Source organism: Mesoplodon bidens, assembly GCF_964165515.1.
Source record: "Mesoplodon bidens genome assembly, chromosome: 14".
In the NCBI taxonomy this organism is placed as follows: Eukaryota; Metazoa; Chordata; class Mammalia; order Artiodactyla; family Ziphiidae; genus Mesoplodon; species Mesoplodon bidens.
This window is the reverse complement of record NC_138170.1, coordinates 52,179,858-52,202,798: the sequence shown is the minus strand read 5'-3', so window position 1 is coordinate 52,202,798 and position 22,941 is coordinate 52,179,858. Positions and strand designations below refer to the sequence as shown.

Here is a 22,941-nt window from a genome sequence, read left to right as displayed (position 1 = left end):
CTAATTACTGGCCTCTACTATGGTTATTTGTGAATAAGTTTCATCCTCCCTATTTTGGTAGGCTCCTTAGGACCATAAATCACCTCTATTCATTTCTATATTCTTCAGGCCCCACCACAGTGCTTTGTACATTTGAAGTGAGGAATGAAGTCATCAGCAATAAAATTCACAGAGTAAAAAATGAAACCATAAAGAACATGAAAAAAATATGGGGAACACTGAATTGATCTTAGAAATCAGGTATCTTAAGAGAAGATCAATTTGCATAAAAGCAAGAAAAAGAACAGTAGGTTTACTTCATAAAAATTAAGCATTCATATTTCAAAAACATAATTGCATTATAAGCAGATATAAAATTAAATAAACTAGAAAAAAATTCAGCCCATACAACACTTTAATATTTAATAGAGAATCCCTACATGTAAATAAAACTTTTAAGTAATATAAATAATAAAAGTAGTCAAAAAGGGCTTCCCTGGTGGTGCAGTGGTTGAGAGTCCGCCTACTGATGCAGGGGGCACGGGTTCGTGCCCCGGTCCGGGAAGATCCTACATGTCGCGGAGCGGCTGGGACCGTGAGCCATGGCCGCTGAGCCTGCGCATCAGGAGCCTGTGCTCCGCAACGGGAGAGACCACAACAGTGAGAGGCCCACGTACCGCAAAAAAAAAAAAAAAAAAGTAGTCAAAAAACCACTAAATGACTAATTTAGGTGACAAAATACCATGATCTCAGTTTTCTAAAATATGAATGTGAGAGAGAATATCATAAATACAAAAGTAAAAAGACTTAATGGCTGCACATTTTGTTGTATTTCTGGGAGTGACATCATGGTAGGGTAGCATTAAAGCTATTTATGTTCCTACTGCTTTTCTAATATAACTAAAAATGAAATTTACTGCAGTGGAACTTACTTTTACAGAACTGAAGTCAAACCAATGATGACCTACCTAATCACATCCATAGTGGGCTTTTCTTCCCCGGGAAGACATTTTTTTAACACTACATGGAAGTTTGAACTACCTATATGTTGCATGACGTCTCTACTAAGTATACTTGAAAGCCAGAAAAGACCATCGCAGTTCCAAAGTGGATAACGGGGATGGTAAGCAAAAGTAGATAAATTACCAGTTTGTCTCCAGATTTTAAAGGTCAGGAGTTGAACTTCATGTAGAGAAATTTCCTATGAAAAAGTCCTCAAGTACCCTGCTTCTGAGAGACAAGTCTACTCCCAAAGGAAGCATAGCAAAGGGTGAAGTCACTGGTAGGGCTTTTATGCTCCACATGCAGAAACTAGCCCATGTGAAAACTGGTAGAGAAGTCCTGTCTGACAGGAGAAACTCAAGATTTCTCAGGCTTGAACACTGCTGGTGGCATTGCAAATCAGTATGTTACTTGGCAATGTATATTAAGAGCCACATAAACTTTCAAACCCTTTGGCAGAGTAATTCCACTTCTAGGAATCCATCATCAGGAACCCCTACTAGTACTATTATTACTAAACTACAGTTCAATCACTTGATGGAATATTATTTAGCCTTTTAAAAAGGGATATGCAGAAACAAAAATTTTGTGCTTATATTAGAAAGAAAATAGAAAAACTTATAAACCACATTAGAACTACATCATAGAAACAAACAAAAATTTAAAAAGACACTGGCTTTGTACAGAGCAAAATGCTAATTTAGTGCCCATGGAGATGTCAATTGTTGCAAGAAGTCTATAAATCCATGTGTACATATGCCTCTTCTCAAACCACAAACACTAAAAATACAATTACTATAATACGAGACCACAATTTTATTTAATATTAAAAAAATGAGAACCACGTGCTAGGATTAAGAATGGGACAAGGATGCCCATTCTCACTACTCTTACTCAACATAGTACTGAAAGTCCTGGCCATTGTAATAGGCAAGAAAAAGAAATAAAAAGCATGAAGATTAAAAAAGAAGAAGTAAAGCTTTCATCTGTCTGCTGATAACATAATTGTTTATATAAGGAAATTTAAAGAATCTACAAACACATACTAAGAACTAGTAAGTGAATTTAGCAAGGCCACAGGATACAAGTTAAAAAATATTCCATTTACAATAGTGTTAAAAAGAATAAAATACATTTAATAAAACGTATGCAAGACCTCTACACTAGAAACTAAAAAACATTGCTGAGAGAAATGACAGAAGATCTAAATAAATGGAAAGAAAATAAGTTCATGATGAAAAGACTCAAGAAATATTACAAAAACATCAACTGTTCCTAAATTTACCTATAGATTCAATGTAATCCCAATCATAATCCCACCAGGTTTTGTTTTTTTAATGTAAATCGACAAGTTCATTCTAAAATGTATAGGAAAATCAAATCATCTAGACTATTCAGAGCAATATTAAAAAAACAAAGTTGGAGGACCTACGCTACCTGACTTAGAAACGTAGCATAAAACTACAATAATAAAGATACTGTGGTACTGACAAACAGATCAGTGAAACAGAATAGAAAGCCAGAAATAGACCCACACGTACACAGTCATCTGACTTTCAACAAAGGTACAAAAGAATGGGTAAAGGAAAGTTGTGTTGTTGCTATTGTTTTTCAAACTGGTGCTGGAATAACTAAATGTTCATAATGAAGAAAGAAAATGAACCTTGACCCCTACTTCAAATCATACACAAAATGTAACTTCAGATATATCACTGACCTAAATGTGAAAGTTAAAACCATCAAACTTGGGCTTCCTTGGTGGCACAGTAGTTAGGAATCCACCTGCCAGTGCAGAGGACACGGGTTCGAGCCCTGGTCCAGGAAGATCCCACATGCCATGGAGCAGCTGAGCCCAGGTGCCACAACTACTGAGCCTGTGCTCTAGAGACCTCGAGCCACAACTACTGAAGATCGCATGCCTGGAGCCCAAGCTCCACAGCAGGAGAAGCCACCGCAATGAGAAGCCTGTGCGCCACAACTGGAGAAGGCCCGTGCGCAGCAACGAAGACCCAATGCAGCCAAAAATAAATAAATAAAATAAATTTATATAAAAAAAACCCAAAATTAAAACCATCAAGCTTTAGGAAGAAAACTCTGAGGAAAGATTCATGACTTGAGGTAGGCAAAAGTTTCTTAGGACAAAGAAAGCAGTAACTTCATATAAAAGAAAAAAACGGGGGCTTCCCTGGTGGCGCAGTGGTTGAGAGTCCGCCTGCCGAGGCAGGGGACACGGGTTTGTGCCCCGGTCGGGGAAGATCCCACATGCCGCAGAGAGGCTGGGCCCGTGAGCCATGGCCGCTGGGCCTGCGCGTCCGGAGCCTGTGCTCTGCAACGGGAGAGGCCACAACAGTGAGAGGCCCGCGTACCGCAAAAAAAAAAAAAAAAAAGAAAAAAACGGATAAATTAGACATCATCAAAATTAAAAACTTCTGCACATCAAAAGACGTTAATAAGAAAATAAAGGTGTAAGCCACAAACTGGGACAAAATATTTGTGGAACATATATTTGACAAAGGACTAATATACAGAATATGTTTTTAAGGGGCAGAGTCAAGATGGTAGTGTGAGAAGATGTCAATTTAGTGTCTTCTCCCCACTAGGGTACCTGCCAGCCACTGGTGAGGGACCCTGACACCCAAGGAGATGGGAGGAAACCCCAAGTGAACTGGTAGGATGTGGGGGACAGAGCAGGGAGGAGAAGTGGAGGCCAGACAGGATCAGCGCCCCTGAGGCCAGGGAGATCAGGAGAGGTAAGCAGGAGGGACCCTCCGGAGGAGCAGGAGAGGAGCTGAGGGTGACTGCCCAGCCCACTTGGGCCCAGGGACCCTGCTGAGCTCCCAGGCTGGTCCTCTGTCCTCCAAGGCACCCCACCTCCCCAGCCACATTGGTCTTGGGGGCATACGAAGGAGGCCGAGGGGAGTTCAGGAGAGGCAGGCAGGAGGGACCCTCCAGGAGGAGTGGGAGAGGAGCAGAGGGTGTTTGCCCCGCCCACTAGGGCCCTGGTAGCCTGATGAGCTCCCAGGCCACTCCCCTGCCCTCCAAGGCCCCCCAAACCCCTGGCTGCATTGGTCCTGGGGGCATAGGAAGGATGCCAATGGGACAACAGGAGAGGCAGGTGGGAGGGGCCCTCCGGGACTGGAGGAGCAGGAGAGAAGAGGAGGAGCAGGAATGCCCTGCCCACTCGAGATCAGGAAGCCTGGTAGGCTCCCAGGTGAGGTCCCCCGCCCTCTGAGACCAGGGGTTGGGGGACACACCTGGGCCCCTTCTGTTCCTTGAGCCTAAGCCCCACCCCCCACAGCCCCTAGGGCCTTTTCCAGCCCTGTGGGTCCTAAGCATAGGCCCCACCCACCGCCCAAACCTTGCCCTTGCTTAGGCCCTGCCCTCCACAACCAAGGCCTTTCCCCTTGCCTTTTTTTTTTCCCTCTTTTCCCTCCTTGTCTTTTTTACTATTGTGGTACTGTTGTACCTTTTGGTTGTTGATTCACCTATATTTTTATTTTTATATTCTTTCTAACATATCTGTTAGTTTCCTAGTCTAATTTTATTTTTTACTTTGTTATTGTTCTCTCTCTCTCTCTCTTTTTTTTTTTTTTGCCACTGCATGCTGCTTGCAGGATCTTGCTTCACAAGCTGGGGGTCGGGCCAAAGCTCCTGCGGTGGGAGGTCCATGTTGGAACCACTGGACTAACAGAGAACCTCAGATCCCAAGGAATATTCACTGGAGTGAGGTCTCACAAGGGTCCTCATCTCAGCACCAAGACCCAGCTCTACCCAACAGCCACCAAATTCCAGTGTTGGAAGCCTCAGGCCAAATAACCACTAAGACAGGAACACAATCCCACTCAAAAAAAAAAAAAAAAAATGAGACAGCAAAAAAAATATGTCACAGATGAAGGAGCAAGGTAAAAACCTACAAGACCAAATAAATGAAGAGGAAATAGGCAATCTACTTGAAAAAGAATTCAGAGAAGTGAGTAAAGATGATCCAGAATCTTGGAAACAGAATGGAAGCATGGATTGAGAAAATACAAAAAATGTTTAACAAAGATCTAAAGAACTAAAGAACAAACCAACAGAGATGAACAACACAATAACTGAAATGAAAAATACACTAGAAGGAATCAGTAACAGAATAACTGAGGCAGAAGAATGAATAAGTGAGCTGGAAGACAAAATGGTGGAAATAATGGCCGAGGAGCAGAATAAAGAAAAAAGATGAAAAGAATTTAATACAATCTCAGAGACCTCTAGGACAATTCTAAATGCACCACATTTGAATTATGGGGGTCCCAGAAGAAGAAGAGAAAAAGAAAGGGTCTGAGAAAATATTTGAGGAGATTACAGTCGAAAACTTCCCTAACATGGGCAAGAAAATAGTCACTCAAGTCCAGGAAGCACAGAGAGTCCCATACAGGATAAACTCTAGGAAAAACAGACCAAGACACATATTAATCAAACTAACAAAAATTAAATTCAAGGGAAAACCAAAAAATAACATACAAAGGAGTCCCCATAAGGTTATCAGCTGATTTTTCAGCAGAAACTCTGCAGGCCAGAAGGGAGTTGCAGGATATACTTAAAGTGATGAAAGAGAAAAACCTACATCCAAGATTACTCTATCCAGCAAGGATCTCATTCAGATGCAAGGGAGAAATCAAAAGCTTTTCAAACAAGGAAAAGCTAAGAGAATTCAGCACCACCAAACCAGCCTTACAACAAATGCTAAAGAAACGTCTCTAGGCGGGAAACGCAAGAGAAGAAAAAGACCCACAAAAACAAGCCTGAAACAATTAAGAAAATGGTAATAGGAACATACATATCAATAATAACCTTGAATGTAAATGGATTAAATGCCCCAACCAGAAGACACAGACTGGCTGAACACATACAAAAACAAGACCCATATATATGCTGTCTACAAAAGACTCACTTCAGACGTAGGGACACATACAGACTGAAAGTGAAGGGATGGAAAATGATATTCCATGCAAATGGCAATCAAAAGAAAGCTGGAGTAGCAATACTCATATCAGATAAAACAGACTTTAAAATAAAGACTGTTACAGAGATAAGGAGGGACACTACATAATGATCAAAGGATCAATCCAAGAACAAGATATAACAATTATAAATGTTTATGCACCCAACATAGGAGCACCTCAAAACCTAAGGCAAATGTTAACAACCATGAAAGGAGAAATTGACAGTAACACAGTAATAGTAGGGGACTTTTAACATGCCACTTACACCAATGGACAGATCATCCAAACAAAAAATAAATAAGGAAACACAAGCTTTAAATGACACAACAGACCAGACAGATTTAATTGATATTTATAAAATATTCCACCAAAAAGTGGCAGAATACCCTTTCTTCTCAAGTGCACATGGAACATTCTCCAGGACTGATCACATCTTGGGTCACAAATCAAGCCTTGGAAATTTTAAGAAAACTGAACTCTTATCAAGCATCTTTTCTGACCACAACGCTATGAGACTGGAAATCAATTACAGGAAGAAAATTTGTATAAAACACAAATACATGGAGGCTAAACATGTGCTACTAAATAACCAAGAGATCCCTGAAGAAATCAAAGAAGAAATAAAAAAATACCTAGAAACAAATGACAACAAAAACATGACGGCCCAAAACCTATGGGATGCAGCAAAAGCACTTCTAACAGGGAACTTTACAGCAATTCAATCTCACCTCAAGAAACAAGAAAAATCACAAATAAACAATCTAACCTGACACTGAAAACAACTAGAGAAAGAAGAACAAAGAAAACCCAAAGTAAGTAGAAGAAAAGAAATCATAAAAATCAGAGCAGAAATAAATGAAATAGAAACGAAGAAAACAATAGCAAAGAACAATAAAACTACAAGCTGGTTCTTTGAGAAGATACACAAAATTGATAAACCCTTAGCCAGACCCATCAAGAAAAAAAGGAAGAGGACGCAAATAAATAAAATTAGAAATGAAAAAGAAGAAGTCACAACTGACATCGCAGAAATACAAAGGATTATAAGAGACTACTACAAACAACTATATACCAATAAAATGGACAACCAAGAAGAAATGGACAAATTCTTGGAAAGGTACAATTTTCCAAGACTGAACCAGGAAGCATTAGAAAATATAAACAGACCTATCACAAGTAATGAAATTGAAACCATAATTAAAAATCTTCCAACAAACAAATCTCCAGGACCAGATGGCTTCACAGGCGAATTCTATCAAACATTTAGAGAACAGCTAACACTGATCCTTCTCAAACTCTTCCAAAAAATTGCAGAGGGAGAAACAATCCCAAATTCATTCTTTGAAGCCACCATCACCCTGATACCAAAACCAGAAAAATATATCACAGAAAAAGGAAATTATAGACCAAAATCACTGATGAACATAGATGCAAAAATCCTGAACAAAATACTAGCAAACAGAATCCAACAACACATTAAAAGAGCCATACACCATGATCAAGTGGGATTTACCCCAGGTATGCAAGGATTCTTCAATATATGCAAATCAATCAATGTGATACACCACATTAACAAATTAAGGAATAAAAACCATATGATCATCTCAACAGATGCAGAAAAAGCTTTTGACAAAATTCAACACTCGTTTACAATAGAACTCTCCAGAAAATGGGCATAGAGGGAACCTACCTCAACATAATAAAGGCCATATATGAGAAACCCACAGCAAGCATCATACTCAATGGTGAAAAACTGAAAGCATTTCCTCTAAGATCAGGAACAAGACAAGGATGACCACTCTTGCCACTCTTATTCAACATAGTTTTGGAAGTCCTAGCCACGGCAATCAGAGAAGAAAAAGAAATAAAAGGAATACAAATTGGAAAAGAAATAAAACTGTCACTGTTTGCGGATGACATGATACTATACATAGAAAATCCTAAAGATGCCACCAGAAAACTACTAGAACTAAACAATGAATTTGGTAAGGTTGTAGGATACAAAATTAATGCACAGAAATCTCTGGCTTTCCTATACACCAACAATGAAAAATCAGAAAGAGAAATTAAGGAAACAATCCCATTTACCATCGCAACAAAAAGAATAAAATATCTAGGAAAAAACTTGCCTGTGGAGGTGAAAGACTTGTAATCAGAAAACTATAAAACACTGATGAATGAAATCAAAGATGACAAACAGATGGAGAAATATACTATGTTCTGGATTGGAAGAATCAATATTGTGAAAATGATTATACTACCCAAAGCAATCTACAGATTCAGTGCAATCCCTATCAAACTACCAATGGCACTCGTCACAGAATTGGAACAAAAAATTTTACAATTCATATGGAAACACAAAAGACCCTGAATAACCAAAGCAATCTTGAGAAAGAAAAACAGAGTTGGAAGAATCAGGCTCCCTAACTTCAAACTATACCACAAAGCTACAGTAATCAAGACAATATGGTAGTGGCACAAAAATAGAAATATAGATCAATGGGACAGGCTAGAAAGCCCAGAGATAAACCCATGCACATATGGTCACCTAATTTATGACAAAGGAGGCAAGAACATACAATGGAGAAAAGACAGCCTCTTCAATACGTGGTGCTGGGAAAACTGGACAGCTACATGTAAAGAATGAAATTAGGACACTTCTTAACACCATACACAAAAATAAACTCCAAATGGATTAAAGACCTAAATGTAAGACCAGACACTGTAAAACTCTTAGAGGAAAACATAGGAAATACACTCTCTGACATAAACCACAGCAAGATCTTTTTTGACCCACCTCCTAGAGTTACAGAAATAAAAACAAAAATAAACAAATGGGACTTAATTAAACTTAAAAGCTTTTGCACAGCAAAGGAAACCATAAACAAGACAAAAAGACATCCTCAGAATGGGAGAAAATATTTGCAAATTAAACAACAGACAAAGGATTAATCTCCAAAATATACAAACAGCTCATGAAGCTCGATATCAAAAAAAACAAACAATCCAATTAAAAATGGGCAGAAGACCTAAATAGACATTTCACCAAGGAAGACATACAGATGGCCAAGAGGCACTTGAAAAGATGGGTCAACATCACTAATTGTTAGAGAAATGCAAATCAAAACTACAATGAGGTATCACCTCATGCCAGTCAGAATGGCTATTATCAAGAAATCGAGAAACAATAAATGTTGGAAAGGGTGTGGTGAAAAGGGAACCCTCCTGCACTGTTAGTGGGAATGTAAACTGACACAACCACTATGGAAAACAGTAAGGAGGTTCCTTAAAAAACTAAAAATAGGATTACCATATGATCCAGCAATCTCGTTACTGGGCATATACCCTGAGAAAACCATAAATCAAAAAGAGACATGTACCACAATGTTCACTGCAGCACTATTTACAATAGCCAGGACATGGAACCAAGCTAAATGTCCATTGACAGATGAATGGATAAAGAAGATGTGGCACATTTATACAATGGAATATTACTCAGCCATAAAAAGAAATGAAATTGAGTTATTTAGTGAGGTGGATGGATCTAGAGTCTGTCATACAGAGTGAAGTAAGTCAGAAAAACAAATATTGTATTCTAATGCATATATATGGAATCTAAAAAAAAATGGTACTGATGAACCTAGTTGCAGGGCAGGAATAAAGATGTAGACATAGAGAATGGACTTGAGGACATGGGGTGGGAGGGGGAAGCTGGGGCGAAGTGTGAGTAGCAGCGACATATATACACTACCGAATGTAAAATAGCTAGCAGGAAGCAGCAGCATAGCACAGGGAGATCAGCTTGGTGATTTGCAATGACCTAGAGGGGTGGGAAAGGGAGGATGGGAGGGAGGCTCAAGAGGGAGGGAATATGGGGACACATGTGTGCATATGGCCGACTCACTTTGGTGTACAACGGAAACTAACACAGTATTGTGAAGCAATTATACTCCAATAAAGATCTATTAAAAAAGAAAAAGAATATGTTTTTAACATTCCCACAGCTCCAGTAATAAAAAAGGTAAACAACTCAATTAGAAAATGGCTAAATGATATGAACAGATAGTTCACAAAAGAAGCTACACAAATGGCTAATAAGCACATGAAAAAGTGCTGTCACCAGGGAAATGCAAACTAAAACTACAAAGAGATACTACCACATACACACATATACTAGAACGGCTAAAATTAAAAAGACTAACATCAAATGATGGCAAAGAGAACTCTTAGCATTGTTGGTGAAGTGTAAAATGGTACAACTACACTGGGGTGTAGTCTAGAAGTTTCTAAGAAAACTAAACACTCACCTGATTTATGACCCAGCAAATCCTCTCCTAAGTAATTTTCCAAGATAAATGAAAAAAAATGTCAACAACAACAAAAAATTATACAAGAATGTTCATAGCGGCTTTACGCATAATAACCAAAAACTGGAATAATCAAAAAACTGGAAATAGGCAAGCTTCCTTCAATAAGGAGAATAAACTATGGTACAGTCATACAATGGCATATTATTCAGCAATAAAAATACTTATCCATGTTACAACATGAATTAAAAATCTCTAAACATGTTGAAAGAAGCTTTATACAAAAGAGTACACTGTGTGATATCATTTACATGAAGTTCAAGAAGAGGCAAACTAATCTTTGGCTGAAGAAATGAGAACATATGGTTAGTGCTGAGAGGCTAGGCAGGGATTTTCTAGGAAGAGGTACAAGAGAACGTTCTAGGATGATGGTAATGCTTTTTATCTTGATAGAGGTTTGGGTTACACAGATGTAGGTATTTATTTGCCAAAATTCAGCTCTTGAACACTTATAATTAAAATGTATATGAATTTTACTTCAAAAGAAAAAAAATTAGGAATTATTGAGTTCTAGTTAATGATATACATGCCAAAGTATTAGCTGACAGTGTGCTGATGTCTGCAATTTTCTTTAAAATATATATAAAAAAAGAGATGGACTCATGGACAAATAGATGGGTAGATAAGTGGAAAAACAGGCATAGTAAAATGTAAATGATAAAATCTGGACGTGGGTATACAGGAATTCACTGCAAAATTATTTTTTCAACGTTTCTCTATGTTAAATTTTTTCATAATAAAATGTTGGGAGAAAAACAGATACGACTGCTTTTGATATTGACAGAATATTATTTTTTACTTCCTTTTTTATTTTCTAAGTTTTCTATAATGTGCAATAGTCTTTACGATCTTAAACATTTTTAGAAGAAATTACAATTATATTTCTTAAAATAATCAAATATAAATTATTTTTAAAACAAGTTAAAAATCTTACCTTAGATTCAATGAAAATTAAAATATCCACTATTTTTAAACTCACTGTCATTTAATTCACTAAAAGCCTTAAAATATTTAGTTATGTAGGAAGTCACGGTTTTTGAACTAATTAAAAATTTTGAACTAATCAAATGTGGTATCAAAGTTTTCTCTTTTAATGTCTAATATTAAACTTTCCCTTGTACTCAAACCTCCCCGTGTTAATTAATGTATGCTCATTAAAAGTACATCATTTCTTAAACTCTATAATAACTAAGCAGGGCAACATTTCTTAAGAAATCTGAAAGTTGGCTGTTTACTAAAGGGCTTTATCTTTAGATAAGCACAAGCTTTAAGCCAGGTGCTAGTCATTTGTGTCTTGTTAATTTCCAAAACAAACAGAGGAGAGTGCCATGCTATTTCCATTACACACACTTCACCATTAGGACCAGGGTTTATGAGCTTGACATTGCTCCAGGAATAATGGTTTCATTCCTCACTGAAATAAAATAATGTGCCACATAACTCAGCAGTGTGGAACTTCTGAAAAATGTTGTCATGTTAAACATGGTCATATTTTTAAAGTCTCCATTATGCCAAAACAAAGGCCATTTGCTGTAGAGAACTCACTCTGGGCACAGAAAACTCTCACATGGGCCTCAGACTTACCTCATCGCTATGTCATATGATTCCGGGTGAATACAAGTTTGGTCCAAAGGATTTGGCTTTAGTACAGCATTCACTGCAGTTTTGCTCTTCTTCTTGCCTTGCTTCTCATTTCTGACTTCAACACCTGCTGAAGATGCCACAGCAACTCCCTGCATTTCGCCTGCAGATTCAGTATGCTGACTACTGTAACCATTCAAAACAACATGGGGGCGGTGGGGGGAGGGAGGGTTAGGGGGTGGGCAGAAAAGAGTCTTTAATTAAAAATGTGCTTATTTCTCTGCCATACAAATATACACAAACAGCAACCAGATTCTGACCATTCACTTCACAGAAATTACCACTTAGTTTAAACACTGTTAATAGGGTTTTCTGTTACTTAAAGCCAAAAACATTCTTAAGTGATTCTGCCTGTATAACTGGCATTCTAGGAGAGAATAGAGAGAAATGGAGGAAAATTAATTAAATAAGGAGAAGGAGAAGGTGATTTCTCAGAGCTGAAGAAAAAGCTCGCCAAAGGAATCTACAGAGTGTAAAATAGAATGAACGGGAAAAGAATGAAAAAGACACTTTGACATATCATGGGGAAACTTTAGAATATAATTTTTTAAATTAAGAGAGAAAAATAAAACAGATTATTGAAAGGAACTAGAATCATACTGGCATCAGTTTTCTCACTGACAAACATCAGATGCCAGAACACAGTGGAATAATATTTTAAAAGTCTAAGACAAAATGATTTTGAATCTAGAATCATATACCTGGCCAAAGTAGCATTCAAATTAAAATCATTTTCAGACATGTAAGGACTGAAGTACAACCCATATAATATACCCTCTCTGAAAAGAGTTTCTTAAGTATATACTCCAGCAAAAACAATGAATTCACGAAAAATGATAATGTGGGCTACAAGAAACAGTGATGAGCACAGAAACCATAAAAAAATTATTAGGTTAAATAACTGCTCATGAATAATGTAGAAAATATATTAAAAGGACACAGTCTGCAACTAAAATCCCAGATCATCTCACCATAGCACATAGTGTTGAAGGGAGGAAGATTGGTAAAGAGACCTGAGGTTCTAGTCTTCTCCAGGAGGAGGACAGAGAAACCTATTAACTCCAGAGACCAATCCAAATCAAATTTAAAGATAGTCACCAGAAGAATAAAAGTAAGATATACAAGTTGAAATCGCTAAGAGGAGATAAAGATGAGTAAGGAAGACAAGAAGAGAAACAGGGAGAAAATGTGTTAACTGATAAATCCAATGAACAGCAATGAAAGGAAAAGAATCAGAAGGCATGAAGAGAAAATATATAATAAGATGGAAGATCAAGTCCAAACACATCAATAAATATAATAAATGTGAATGTATTAATAAGACTGAGCAAACCTAGAAAATCTATTTGTTTATAAGAGTCATAAAAAGTTGAATGTCATAGAAAGTTTGAAAATAAAAAATACCAAGCATATTCTGAAAAGGTAGATATAGCAACAATGCCAGCAAACAAAACAGACTTCAAAGTAAAAAACATTCAGTGAGATAGCAAGAGTCATTCTGAATAACAGTATGACCTATCAAGGAGATATAATAGTCATGAATCTTCAAGTCCTTCATTACCAGTTGAAAAAATTTAAGGCTTTAAAACAACCCAAATGTTCATCAACAGGGCACTGATTAGATTAAATTATAGTCCATCTATAAATTAAATACTGTGCAGGCATTATATATAAATGATAATTTATATATAATGATATAAATAAATATATAAATCAATATGTAATATTTGGAAAGAGATCCAAGATATATTACTGAAACTAATAAAACAAGTTTCAAATAGTGGTATAGCATGATTCCTTCTGTATGCATTTAAAAACAACAAATATGTTATTAATTTACATAAATTTATTTTCAGGAAGCAATATATAAGAAACTATTTTGAAGTGACAAGTTGAGGTGCCCTTTTCATTTTATTCTTTTTTATACTGTTTGAATTTTCTAACCAAGTGTTCAAAAAACATAAAGTAAGAAACTCCATTTCTTTTGCTTTTGGGTTTGGTGGTTTACTTAGAAAGAACTTCCACTACTCCAGCGGTCTGCAAAATTTATCCATGTTTTTTTCTGGTACTTTTACAGTTTTACTTTTTCCATTTAATTGTATGATCCATCTGGAATTTATTTGGGTATAAGGTATGGGGTAGGACTGTAGCTTCTCCCACACATACAAAATTCCAGTTGTCATAATGTCACTTACTGGATAATTAATCAATTTTTCCAACTATTTGAAATATCACCTCTATCATAAACTAAATTCCCTCTGGGCTTGATATATTTCAGACTCTATTCTGTTCTACCTGTTTCTACATCAAAACCAAGCTGCTTAATTACTATGGCTTTATAATATATTCTACTATCCAGTGGGGCTGGTTTTTCCTTAGTCTTTTCCAGGAAAAAAAAATTATTATTACAACTTTGTCAAAAGAAAAAAATACACATGAATGAATCAGGTAGTCCCAAAGAAGCAAATACATAAAAGCCATTCTTTCATGATTACAAAATGCTAAGAAGCTTATCAAATTTCTTTGCATTTGTGCTACCAGGATTAGAAAGCAAGGATTTAGCTCTTAATCGACACATCTGATAATTAATGCTTTAGCCAGTTTTCAGTGAGGAAGGAGCGGGGAAACCCAACTATGCTTAGGGTAAAAGTTGTCAGTATGAAGTGGTCATTGAAAAGTCCCTCTTTGTTACCTCATCTCATACCAGTCCTTCCTACTTGTGGTGCTCCAATCACACTGGCCTTAATTTCATTTCCTGAATACACCAAAGTGGGTCCTGCCTTAGGATGTTGCACATGTACTGTATGCTCTGCCTGGAATGCCCTCCTTCTGATCCCTGTGTGACTGGCTCCTTCATTTCATTCAAAACTTGGCTCAAATAACTTTTCAATGAATAACTCATATAAAGCAGTTTATTGCTCCCCAAAGGCAGTATCATATTGCTTTGTTTTAATTTTTATAATACTTATTACATCTGAAACTATTTATTTTTACTAGTTTATTTACTATCTGTCTCATACATTAAAATTTAACTTCATGAGCCCAGGGAATTTGTTGATTTGCTCACTGCTGTATTCCCAGTGCCTAGCAAAGATTAGACAGTTGACACATATTGAATGAAGAAATGAACAAATAGACAGCTAGGATTTGATTTATGCCAGTGAGAAGGATGGGTAACAGAAAGAGAGGAGGTTGATAATAGAACAGACAGTGTACACTTCAATAATGACCTGCAAAATGTTCGAATATAATCCTGGTTGACTCTGATGAAACCAGCACACTGTTGGAAAGATTTTGGACCTAGCCCTTTCACTTTCTTCAGCTGTTCTCGGTTGATGAATGGCCCATTTTTCTCGCGCCATTCAATAATATTTTTGGCTCGGTTGGCATTGAGTCCAGCAATATGCCTAAAAAAATAAACAAAATGAGTAATGTGGCCAATGTAACTGTTCTAAGAGTACTGAAAGAAAACATCTCATCTGAAAAGACAAGGATATAAAACATTTGCATCATAAAAACTACAATTACATCTTGTCATATGTCTCTACACTATTCACATTCCTTGTGTTTCTGAATCAAGTAATAATTCTGCCTATTCCTGGTTAGCTTACAAAGTGAGTTAGCAGTAGAAGTTACAATAGCTACAGCTGCATTGTACTATTCTATTTTTTTGATCAGCCTGTTCTCATTAGTAAAGACTTGAACTATAGAAAGGTACTTATTCATGATATAAAAACTCTATCATTACATAGTTGGCTTGGTGTTAATTAGAGAATCTTAATTTTATTACAGAATTCCATATATGGCATTATGGAATGTTTGTCACTGTGGTAGAAAAGCAACACCTAATAATGCAAGGGATATCTTCTGCTATTCCAATTTCAAAGCAGGAAGATCCAGATTTTTTCCACAGGTCCAGAATTTCATGCTGCATCAGCAGAGTTGTATAATAAATGCAAGAGTAGGAACAAAAAAGCAGCTCTTCTACAGCCACAGGGGGGAAAAAAAGAACATATAAGACATGATTACAGTACAATGAAGATTTTGAGATGTGACTTGTGGAATCAAGGTAAAAATATGGTAACTATACCTTGAACCCTCAGGATTTATCTTTTGGTGACTGCCAGCTTTGACAGATGTAAGCAAGAGACTGAACTAGTGAAAAATATCTACTCTCCTGTGGTGGGAAACAGCTCTTTTCCATGTTAACCTAATTTAAATTCTATTAGCGACATTAATACACTCGATAGTCAACCATATGTTCTTCATGTTAGATTTCCAGGATTAAAAATAACATGAATTGTTATAATTCCTTTCTTAAATGATGCCTTCCGTTCTGACTGATTACCTAAAGCAATGTATGAACTCATAGATTTTCTACACTTGACAACTTTATACACGTGTCCCCTTGCTCTAGCTGAGTTTGAACTGGATAGCAAGTAAAACTCAAGATTCTGTGATCTTCAGCCACAGACTTCTTGTCTCACCTTAACAAAACTTCTGAACAGATGTTAATATCCACTCCCACAAAGCTGACACATTCTTCTACAACACTATCCAGTGTGGCCTTGAGTAGAGTCTGAGACACATCGTGCTGAAAAGACAAAGATCAAATATGAATCAAAAGTAAAGAACATGCAAAAAAACACATTCAAAAAAAGACAGACAAGATGAAAAGGCAGAGGGCTATGTACCAGATGAAGGAACAAGATAAAACCCCAGAAAAACAACTAAATGAAGTGGAGATAGGCAACCTTCCAAAAAAAAGAATTCAGAATAATGACAGTGAAGATGATTCAGACCTTGGAAAAAGAACGGAGGCAAAGATCGAGAAGATGCAAGAAATGTTTAACAAAGACCTAGAAGAATTAAAGAACAAACAAACAGAGATGAACAATGCAATAACTGAAATGAAAACTACACGAGAAGGAATCAATAGCAGAATAACTGAGGCAGAACGGATAAGTGACCTGGAAGACAGAATGCAGGAGTTCACTGCTGCGGAAGAGAATAAACAAAAAAGAAGGAAAAGAAATGAAGACAGCCTAAGACACCATTGGGACAACATTAAACGCAACAACATTTGCATTATAGGGGTCCCAGAAGGAGAAGAGAGAGAGAAAGAACCAGAGAAAATATGTGAAGAGATTATAGTTGAAAAGTTTCCTAACGTGGGAAAGGAAAGAGCCACCTAAGTCCAGGAAGCACAGAGAGTCCCATACAGGATAAAACCAAGGAGAAACACACTGAGACACATAGTAATCAAATTGGCAAAAATTAAAGACAAGGAAAAATTATTGAAAGCAGCAAGGGAAAAATGACAAATAACATACAAGGGAACTCCCGTAAGGTTAACAGCTGATTTCTCAGCAAAAATTTTACAAGCCAGAAGGGAGTGGCATGATATACTTAAAGTGATGAAAGGGAAGAACCTACAACCAAGATTACTCTAGCCAGCAAGGATCTCATTCAGATTCGAGGGAGAAACCAAAAGCTTCACAGACAAGCAAAAGCTAAAAGAATTCAGCACCACCAAACCAGCTCTACAACAAATGCTAAAGGAACTTCTCTAAGTGGGAAACACAAGAGAAGAAAAGGACCTATGAAACGAAACCCAAAACAATTAAGAAAATGGTCATAGGAACATACATATTGATAATCACCTTAAACATGAATGGATTAAATGCTCCAACCAAAAGACACAGGCTTGCTGAATGGATACAAAAACAAGACCCATCTATATGCTGTCTACAAGAGACCCACTTCAGATCTAGGGACACATACAGACTGAAAGTGAGGGGATGGAAAAAGATATTCCATGCAAATGGAAATCAAAAGAAAGCTGGAGTAGCAATACTCATAACAGATAAAATAGACTTTAAAATAAAGAATGTTACAAGAGACAAGGAAGGACACTACATAATGATCAAGGGATCAATCCAAGAAGAAGATATAACAATTGTAAATATTTTTGCACTCAACATAGGAGCACCTCAATACATAAGGCAACTGGTAACAGCTATAAAAGAGGAAATTGACAGTAACACAATAATAGTGGGGGACTTCAGCACCTCGCTTACACCAATGGACAGATCATCAAAATGAAAACAAATAAGGAAACAAAAGCTGTAAATGACACAAAAGACTAGATAGATTTAATTGATATTTATAGGACATTTCATCCCAAAACAGCAGATTACACTCTCTTCTCAAGTGTGCACGGAACATTCTCCAAGATAGATCACATCTTGGGTGACAAATCAAGCCTCAGTAAATTTAAGAAAACTGAAATCATATCAAGCATCTTTTCTGACCACAATGCTATGAGATTAGAAATCAATTAAAGGGAACAAAATGTAAAAAACACAAACACATGGAGGCTAAACAATACGTTACTAAATAACCAAGAGATCACTGAAGAAATCAAAGAGGAAATCAAAAAATATCTAGAGACAAATGACAATGAAAACATGATGATCCAAAACCTATGGGATGCAGCAAAAGCAGTTCTAAGAGGGAAGTTTATAGCTCTACAAGCCTACCTCAAGAAACAAGAAAAATCTCAAATAAACAATCTAAACTTACACCTAAAGGAACTAGAGAAAGAAGAACAAACAAAACCCAAAGTTAGCAGAAGGAAAGAAATCATAAAGATCAGATCAGAAATAAATGAAATAGAAACAAAGAAAACAATAGCAAAGATCAATAAAACTAAAAGCTGGTTCTTTGAGAAGATAAACAAAATTGATAAACCATTAGCCAGACTCATCAAGGAAAAGAAGGAGAGGACTCAAATCAATAAAATTAGAAATGAAAAAGGAGAAGTTACAACAGACACCGCAGAAATACAAAGCATCCTAAGACTACTACAACAAACTCTATGCCAATAAAATGGAGAACCTGGAAGAAATGGACAAATTCTTAGAAAGGTATAACCTTCCAAGACTGAACCAGGAAGAAACAGAAAATATGAACAGACCAATCACAAGTAATGAAATTGAAACTGTGATTAAAACTCTTCCAACAAACAAAAGTCCAGGACCAGATGGCTTCACAGATGGATTCTATCAAACATTTAGAGAACAGCTAACACCCATCCTTCTCAAACTCTTCCAAAAAACTGCAGAGGAAGGAACACTCCCAAACTCATTCTATGAGGCCACCATCACCCTGATACCAAAACCAGACAAAGATACCACAAAAAAAGAAAATTACAGACCAATATCACTGATGAAGGATATAGATGCAAAAATCCTCAACAAAATACTAGCAAACAGAATCCAACAGCACAATAAAAGGATCATACACCATTATCAAGTGGGATTTATCCCAGGAATGCAAGGATTCTTCAATATACGCAAATCAATCAATGTGATACACCATATTAACAAACTGAAGAAGAATAACCATATGGTCATCTCAATAGATGCAGAAAAAGCTTTTGACAAAATTCAACACCCATTTGTGATAAAAACTCTCCAGAAAGTGGGCATACAGGGAACCTACCTCAACATAATAAAGGCCATATATGACAAACCCACAGCAAACATCATTCTCAATGGTGAAAAACTGAAAGCATTTCCTCTAAGATCAGGAACAAGACAAGGATGTCCACCCTCACCAATATTATTCAACATAGTTTTGGAAGTCCTAGCCATGGCAATCCAAGAAGAAAAAGAAATAAAAGGAAAACAATTCGGAAAAGAAGAAGTAAAACTATCACTGTTTGTAGATGACATGATACTATACATAGAGAATCCTAAAGATGCCACCAGAAAACTACTAGAGCTAATCAATGAATCTGGCAAAGTTGCAGGACACAAAATTAATGCACAGAAATCTCTTGCATTCCTATACACTAATGATGAAAAATCTGAAAGAGAAATTAAGGAAACACTCCCATTTACCACTGCAACAGAAAGAATAAAATACCTAGGAATAAACCTACCTAGGGAGACAAAAGACCTGTATGTAGAAAACTATAAGACACTGATGAAAGAAATTAAAGATGATACCAACAGATGGACAGATATACCATGTTCTTGGATTGGAAGAAGCAATATTGTGAAAATGACTATACGACCCAAAGCAATCTACAGATTCAATGCAATCCCCATCAAATTACCAATGGCATTTTTTATGGAACTAGAACAAAAAAATCTTACAATTTGTATGGAGACACAAAAGACCCCGAATAGCCAAAGCAGTCTTGAGGGAAAAAAACGGAGCAGGAGGAATCAGACTCCCTGACTTCAGACTATACCTCAAAGCTACAGTAATCAAGACAATATGGTACTGGCACAAAAACAGAAACACAGATCAATGGAACAAGATAGAAAGCCCAGAGATAAACCCACGCACCTATGGTCAACTAATCTATGACAAAGGAGGCAAGGATATACAATGGAGAAAAGACAGTCTCTTCAATAAGTGGTGCTGGGAAAACTGGATAGCTACATGTAAAAGAATGTAATTAGAACATTCCCTAACACCATACACAAAAATAAACTCAAAATGGATTCGAGACCTAAATGTAAGACCGGACACTATAAAACTCTTAGAGGAAAACATAGGAAGAACACCCTTTGACATGAATCACAGCAAGATCTTTTTTGATCCACCTCCTAGAGTAATGGAAATAAAAACAAAAATAAACAAATGGGACCTAATAAAACTTCAAAGCTTTTGCACAGCAAAGGAAACCATACACAAGACGAAAGGACAACCCTCAGAATGGGAGAAAATATTTGCAAACGAATCAACGGACAAAGGATTAATCTCCAAAATATATAAACAGCTCATGCAGCTCAATATTAAAGAAACACACCCAATCCAAAAATGGGCAGAAGACCTAAATAGACATTTCTCCAAAGAAGATGTACAGATGGCCAAGAAGCACATGAAAAGCTGCTCAACATCATTAATTATTAGAGAAATGCAAATCAAAACTACAATGAGGTATCACCTCACACCAGTTAGAATGGGCATCATCAGAAAATCTACAAACAACAAATGCTGGAGAGGGTGTGGAGAAAAGGGAACCCTCTTGCACTGTTGATGGGAATGTAAATTGATACAGCCACTATGGAGAACAGTATGGAGGTTCCTTAGAAAACTAAAAATAGAATTACCATATGACCCAGCAATCCCACTACTGGGCATATACCTTGAGAAAAACATAATTCAAAAGGAAACATGTACCCCAATGTTCATTGCAGCACTGTTTACAATAGCCAGGTCATGAAAGCAACCTAAATGCCTGCCGACAGACGAATGGATAAAGAAGATGTAGTGCATATATACAATGGAATATTACTCAGCCATAAAAAGAACAAAAGTGGGTCATTTGTTGAGACGTGGATGGATCTAGAGACTGTCATACAGAGTGAAGTAAGTCAGCAAGAGAAAAACAAAGATGGTATATTAATGCATATATGTGGAAAAATGGTACAGATGAACTGGTTTGCAGGGCAGAAGTTGAGACACAGATGTAGAGAACAAATGTATGGACACCAAGGGGGAAAAGCGACACAGGGGGTGGGGGTGGTGGTGTGATGAATAGGGAGATTGGGATTAACATGTATACACTGATGTGTATAAAACTGATGACTAATAAGGACCTGCTGTATAAAAAAATAAATAAAATAAAATTCAAAAATTCAAAAAAAACCCCCCAAAGTTATGTTACACTGCAAAAAAAAAAAAAGGTAAAGAACATGCAGTTCTTGGACTAGTCCCTTTGCCTATACTACTGGTAGCAGGCTGAGACACAGCAAAGTAAATTTCTTCATTTCTTTTAGACACACTGTTAGCCAATGTAACTGAGCTGAACTTAAGGAATCTGTTCTTACTCTCTAAATTACTCATACACTTGACTCAAATATAACAGCACCAGTATTTTTCCCTTTTGTGAAATTCTCTCAGAGCAGGGGTTCTCCAACTTTAGCTTGCCATAAAAATCACCTGCAGGGTTTGTTAAAACACAGGTTGCTGCGCCCCACATCCAGAGTCTTTGATTCAGTAGGTCTGAGGTGGGGCCTGAGAATTTGCATTCTAAGAAGCTCCCCAGTAATGTTGTTGCTGTTGGTTCTGGGAGCACACTTTGAGCCATACTGGTCACTATCATTCATGCACTGCCTTGTAGTCTTATCTTCACTTGCATATGTATTCTGTCCCTTAGTTGTTCTTAAGAGGAAAGAGTGAATTATAATAGGAAGCAGAACACGAATACTCAGTAAATCTGACAGTAAACCAAACTCTCATATTTCATGAAACTGAAGATACTATTGTTTATAAGAAGCACCATTATTTTATATACCACTAAGAAAGAAGATATACTACCAATTAAACCATGACACAATGCTTTCTTGTTACTCAGAATTTTTGTTTTATAAAAATTAAAAGAACTCTTTTAGACTTATTTAGAAAGTTTTAAAACATACATCATGCATAGACAAAAAGGAAAATATAAGCAATTTAATCTGATGAAGGTATTCCTAAAATTTCTTCACATTAAACATTCAACTTTTCTGTATCACTTTTTAAAGTCAGAGTCATAGATGTCCAAATTCTTCCACCCATTTTATCTTTTATGCTACTGAGCACCTAGATAATGCAGCATTTCTTAAAAGAGTAATACTCTATAGTTTCTGAGATTTTCTTTCAAGCTGTCAGATGCTCATTCTGTAGTCCTACCTTAATCTCAACATAAAAGATTTTAGACAGCAACAAAACTCCTACTTTTCCTTAAAGGTCCTTAAATGTTTCATTGTTCAATAGTTTACTGACTAGAACAGTGAAGAGTCTGCAGTTCAGCCATGTCTCCAGGATTCACAATCAAATTCACACAGATGCTACACCATGATTTGCCACAAGGCCAACAGCAACCAGAGGACATCATTAATTGGAAGATGCATCCTACTATCAGAGTGTTAAAATGTGAGAAAATATGCATCTTAGAATTGCAGTAT

At 36.7% G+C, this 22,941-nt stretch overlaps 1 protein-coding gene across 4 annotated transcripts in view; it reads right to left on the bottom strand.

The window, feature by feature from the left end:
- Window positions 1–22,941, bottom strand: part of SRBD1 (S1 RNA binding domain 1) — a 226,146-nt gene that overhangs the window by 19,463 nt on the left and 183,742 nt on the right. For 3 of the 4 annotated variants that reach the window (XM_081253501.1, XM_081253504.1, XM_081253503.1), the window contains exons 17-19: window positions 16,459–16,565; window positions 15,202–15,378; window positions 11,915–12,097 (exon numbers count right to left, since the gene is read on the bottom strand). In XM_081253501.1, the coding sequence (XP_081109627.1) occupies window positions 11,915–12,097; window positions 15,202–15,378; window positions 16,459–16,565 (467 nt within the window). The remainder of the gene's footprint in view (window positions 1–11,914; window positions 12,098–15,201; window positions 15,379–16,458; window positions 16,566–22,941) is intronic. The other variant, XM_081253502.1, reaches the window with a different exon arrangement.